The sequence below is a fragment of the Portunus trituberculatus genome, chromosome 50 (genome assembly GCF_017591435.1).
Source record: "Portunus trituberculatus isolate SZX2019 chromosome 50, ASM1759143v1, whole genome shotgun sequence".
NCBI classification, from domain to species: Eukaryota; Metazoa; Arthropoda; class Malacostraca; order Decapoda; family Portunidae; genus Portunus; species Portunus trituberculatus.
Window position 1 is genome coordinate 17,533,486 of NC_059304.1, and position 5,000 is coordinate 17,538,485.

Genomic DNA, 5,000 nt, shown 5'->3' on the forward strand with positions numbered 1-5,000 from the left:
AGGATGACAAGGACTCGGGCGGGGCTGACGCAGAAGGAGTGTGGTCGCCGGATATTGAACAGAGCTTTCAGGAGGCGCTCGCTATCTACCCTCCCTGTGGCCGGCGTAAGATTATCCTTTCCGACGAAGGCAAGATGTATGGTGAGTACCGGCCACTGTCTGTTGTTTGGCCCTCTTTACCTAGTCACCTGTTTATCCATTTTTCTCCTATTCATCTGTCTTGTCTTTCTGTTGTCACTAATTTGCGGGTTTCTCTCTCTCTCTCTCTCTCTCTCTCTCTCTCTCTCTCTCTCTCTCTCTCTCTCTCTCTCTCTCTCTCTCTCTCTCTCTCTCTCTCTCTCTCTCTCTCTCTCTCTCGTATGTTTCTTTGTTCTCTTCTTGTTCTCTTCCATCCGTACGTACTTTCTTTCGTTCCTCTCTTCTCCTTCCTTTTTCTTTTTCATCTTCTTCTGTTTTAGCGTCTCGTGTGTTTTATTATTTCCATTTCCTCGTTCCTACCTTCCTTCTTTACAGGTTTCTTCCTTCCTTACTTTTTTTTATTTTCTCATTTTTCTCCGTTAATTTCCACCTTCGTTCTTGCCATCTATCCTTCATTTTTCTCTCCCTCCCTCCCTCCCTCCCACCAGCATTGCCACACACCTCCCCAGTCTTCCCTCTCTAAACCTTCCAACACTAGTACTTTACTTCACTCCAAGCCAGTGCATTCTCCCTTTCAGTCACTCGTATTAGCCACTTCCTCGTCCCCCTCGCCTGTCTCTCCCCCGACACACGCCCCCTCATGCCCCAGAATCGTCCACAAGCCTTCATTGGATAGTGCCCTTCCCCCTTCCCTCGCCCATCAGTCACCCAGCACTCTGCAACTTTCCTGTGCACTATTACGATATAATTCATACCCAGGCAGGTCTTTTTGTGGGTAAATTACTCCTTGATTAAAGTGTAGCGTGGACACCTGCAGGTTACAAGATCTTTCCCCGCTTCCCCCTCCTCCCCCTCCATCCTTCCCTGGTGCATGTCACGCCACGCTGGCTAGGCAGGGCACCTATTCCCGGTACAGCGTTCCCATTCCCGGCCGCCCCCGTCCTTCCTGGTACCATCATGTGCATTGCTTCGGGACACGACCTGCTGTTGCTTGGGTGATTCTTTGCGAGTAACCGCGAGGGACGAATGCAATACCCTGGTTACTCCCTCACTCCCCTTCTCTTTCTCTGTGCAAGCTCTCGACGCCACCCCGGGCCCTGAGCGCATTTAAAAGCCTCAAGGTCACGTCCAATAGAGCCATCAGCTGGAGTGAGGGACGTGCTGTGTAGGGAGATGAAGGATGAGGCTCAGAGGGGAATAGAGGCATGAGGCGCAGCGCACTAAACTTATCTATTCTCCATCATAGGATTTGGTCTTCTAGCAGAGAATGTGTGTGCTGGGTAACTGTCTGGGTGGTGATGAGAGTGACGCTTTTTGGTTTCATTGGTGCAGCGTTTGGTCATTTTTACTGTACATGAAAACTATACAAGCACGGAAAGGTTTGAACTGTTCTGTTGCTTCTTTTGTACTTATTGGTGTTTTGCGATTGTACTGCGACATTGTAAAGCTTGCTGTGCTGGAGTAGTATTAAATGATTTCGCTGAAGAGGAATACAATAAGACTGATTTTCATTTTCATTTTCTTTCTTTTCTTTTCTTTCTTTCTCTTTCTTTCTTTATTTCTTTTCCTTCTTTCCTTCCTTCCTGTTTTTCTTTCTTTCTTTCTTTCTTTCTTTCTTCCTTCCTTCCTTCCTTCCTTCCTTCCTTCCTTCCTTCCTTCGTGATTACCTGCCTTTTTGTCAGTGGTGCCTCTCGAAATTATGAAGAGGACCCGTGGAACTAAAAAAAATATTAATAATTTCAACTTTATCTGCTAGTAACTTACTTTCATGATGTTCTTAACCCCTTCAGTACCATGACGCGTTTCCAATATTCATTCTGCTTACTCTGGTGATTTTATACAGCTTCAGAAACTCATGTGAGGGATTTAAATAGTGAAGACTGTTGCCATTAATCTTATGACCCCCATCGACGCTTCCTAATGTCAATAAAATGGTCTGATCGTACTCAAATCTCAAGGTAAAAACGTGTCCCAGTATTGAAGGGGTTAAGTAGCTGCAGGAACACGATTGCTAAGTAACGGAGGAAGAACAAGTGGCATGGCGTGGTTCCTGGCCCGAGTGACAAGAGGGGTAGGGGGAGTTACCTTTGTGGAGACGGCGTATGGCTTGGTGGCAATACTCGTCTCAACCTCATTCGCGCACTCCCGGATGTTGACACTCTCAGACTAGCCAGACACGACACTTCGGGGACCGCTCAGCACCCTAGGAGAGAGAGAGAGAGAGAGAGAGAGAGAGAGAGAGAGAGAGAGTCACAAACAAACATACAAAGATAAACTACAGCACAGTAGCACATTCAAGTACCTACTGTCACCCACCTCCTGAGTGTGTGTGTGTGTGTGTGTGTGTGTGTGTAGGAGTGTGAGTGAGTAACTGAGGAGGACTTTGCGAGCTAGGGGAGATACAAATACGTGGGCGGGAGAGGGCGGCGAGGGAACAGAGGGACGGCGTGTGAGGGGAAGCAAGCCGTCAATACCGTAGATTCCTGACCCACTGAGGGAGGCGAGGGAAGGTGAACAAGCCGAGTGATGTTAGTTAGCGTGTAAGCAGCAACACTGGCAGGGAAGGAGGGAGGAAGGGAGGGACGAGGGGGACAGCCAGGCCGCCTCTAGTCGCGTCCCCTTACAGTCCACAACTTAAACTGTTTTGTCTTCGTGGCATCTGTTAAAGGCGTTCTTTTAAAGCATGCGTGAGGAGAAGTGAGGGGTGAGAAGGAGGGAGGGAGGGAGGGAGGGCATAGGTAGTGCTGCGGAGGGAGAGTAGAGTGAAGGTGGTTGTGATGGTGGTGGTGGTGGTTTAGGAGAGGTGTTCATAAGGGGAGAGAATGACTGGAGGAGGAGGAGGAGGAGGAAGAGGAATAGGGAGAGGGGAGACTAGGGAGTATTAGTATGAGAGGGCAGGGAGGAGCAGGAGGAGGTGGTGTGTTATGGTGGTGGTGGTGGTGGTGGTAGTAGTGGTGGTGGTACAGGCTGCGGAGTGCTCTTGTGTGATGGCAAACTGCTTTTGGTCATGCACTGGTCTCAGTCATGACACCCCACCACCACCACCACCACCACCACCACCACCACCACCACCACCACCACCACCACCACCACCACCACCACCACCAGTACTCGCATGCTCGGCCCCTTCCTTCCCCCAAATTGCTCTCATTCCTTCATCACCGCTGTCGTGCCTGGCCCTACATTGATCACCACGGAGGGAGGAGGAACAGAGAGAGAGAGAGAGAGAGAGAGAGAGAGAGAGAGAGAGAGAGAGAGAGAGGAAGGGAGGAAGGTCATGATGTGCTGAGTGCTTCGAGAAGGAAGACATGTGAAGGGTGTTTTGATTCAAGGTGAATAAGGAGAAGGAGGAAGGAGAAGAAGAAGAGCACAGAGGAAGAATAAACAGCATTAGACTTATTGGTCCTTACGAGGTTGCTTGTGATATACTACACTATCTAGGAAGAGGAGGAAGAAGAAATAGGAGCAGAAGAGAAGGGTTATTATAGACAGTAGTAGTAGTAGTAGTAGTAGTAGTAGTAGTAGTAGTAGTAGGTTTCAAGACATTTGTTCCTTAATTTTAGCTAATTCTCTACTACTCTTCAAGGTAACCAGCACTTCATGTGGGCCCCTTTTTTTTAGTATTTTGTTGACCTTGGCTGGTTTCCCTCCTGCATAAAAAAAGTAGTAGTAATAGTAGTAGTAGTAGTAATAGTAGTAATAAAAGTCGATATAGTACCAGTCAAAGCTCAAAACATTGCCGGAATAACTAAAGACAGAGAATGTGGCAGAGAAATGTTGGTTGTAGTGTTGCGTTGCGTTCATTGGCAGGCTGTGTAGCACTCGTGACGCCAAGGCTGCGGCACCGTGGGCGGGTGTGAATAGCGGAGTGGCCAGGAGTCACGAGACACGAGTTCTCAAAGAGCTTTGCGTTCCAGTCTCGCCAGTGCCTCTCATTTTTAGCATATCAGTGAATGCTTGAAAATTTTGCACCTCACGCGATCTTTGTGTGTGTATTGAGTTTTTTTTTTTTTTTTTTTTTTAACGCGGCGAAGTAGAACGTGAGGCATGAGAAGGAAAAGGCAGCGGAGAAAGTTTTTTTCATGAGAAAGAAATAATGAAGGAGAGAAAATAAAAGAAGGTTATTTTTTAAAACGTAATCCAATAAAACTACTGATCATGAGAAAGAAGACAGAGAGAAAAAAAATAGTATTTTTTACAGAGCTAGACTAACAGAAACTTCTTGTCATGAGGGACAAAATAAGAAAGGAGATACTTTTTAAAGAGAGACCAACAAAACTCCCAAACTATCCCGTCGTGAAAGAGAGAAAATGTATAGCGAGGAAGAAAGAAACGTTTAGAAAGGCAAGCCAACAAAACAACGTCATGAGAGAAAAAAGTAACGAAGAAAAGTAATACATTATAGAGCAAGGCGAACAAAACTCAATAGACTGCCTTGATATTCTCTTTTCGAGTTAAACATTGAAGTCGTTGGAAGTTAGGAAGGATATATAAAGGCAGCCTGGTGCTCGATTACAGCGCGCCCATACACCTATAGGAATTATTCACCAGTGTTCTTTGGTGACGTCACAGGCATGGACATCCGCTGGGGACGAGAGTGGCCAAGTTAACACACTGGCCTTACTTTGAACCACATAATGAAACGCTCCTGTACCACACCTCCACTTCCCTTATAAGCCTGTAGTTGAAGTCACACGTGTTTCCAAAGGTGTTTTTACCGCTCATGGAACAGATTACCGGGATTTATATTTTATTGACTACCGAAACAGTTTTGGGAATCCGGCTTATTATCTGAGTGGCCTTTGAAAATAATCGTAATGGAATAGAGAAAAGAACAAAGCATTTCGTAACACAGGCATTAC

The 5,000-nt window shown here is 46.6% G+C and overlaps 1 protein-coding gene across 4 annotated transcripts in view; it reads left to right on the forward strand.

Moving 5' to 3' along the window:
- Positions 1 to 5,000, forward strand: part of LOC123500162 (transcriptional enhancer factor TEF-1-like) — a 121,512-nt gene that overhangs the window by 70,999 nt on the left and 45,513 nt on the right. For all 4 annotated transcript variants that reach the window (XM_045248856.1, XM_045248857.1, XM_045248860.1 and 1 more), the window contains one exon: positions 1 to 141. This exon is cut by the window's left edge and continues 31 nt beyond it. In XM_045248856.1, coding sequence (XP_045104791.1) covers positions 1 to 141 — 141 coding nt within the window. The remainder of the gene's footprint in view (positions 142 to 5,000) is intronic.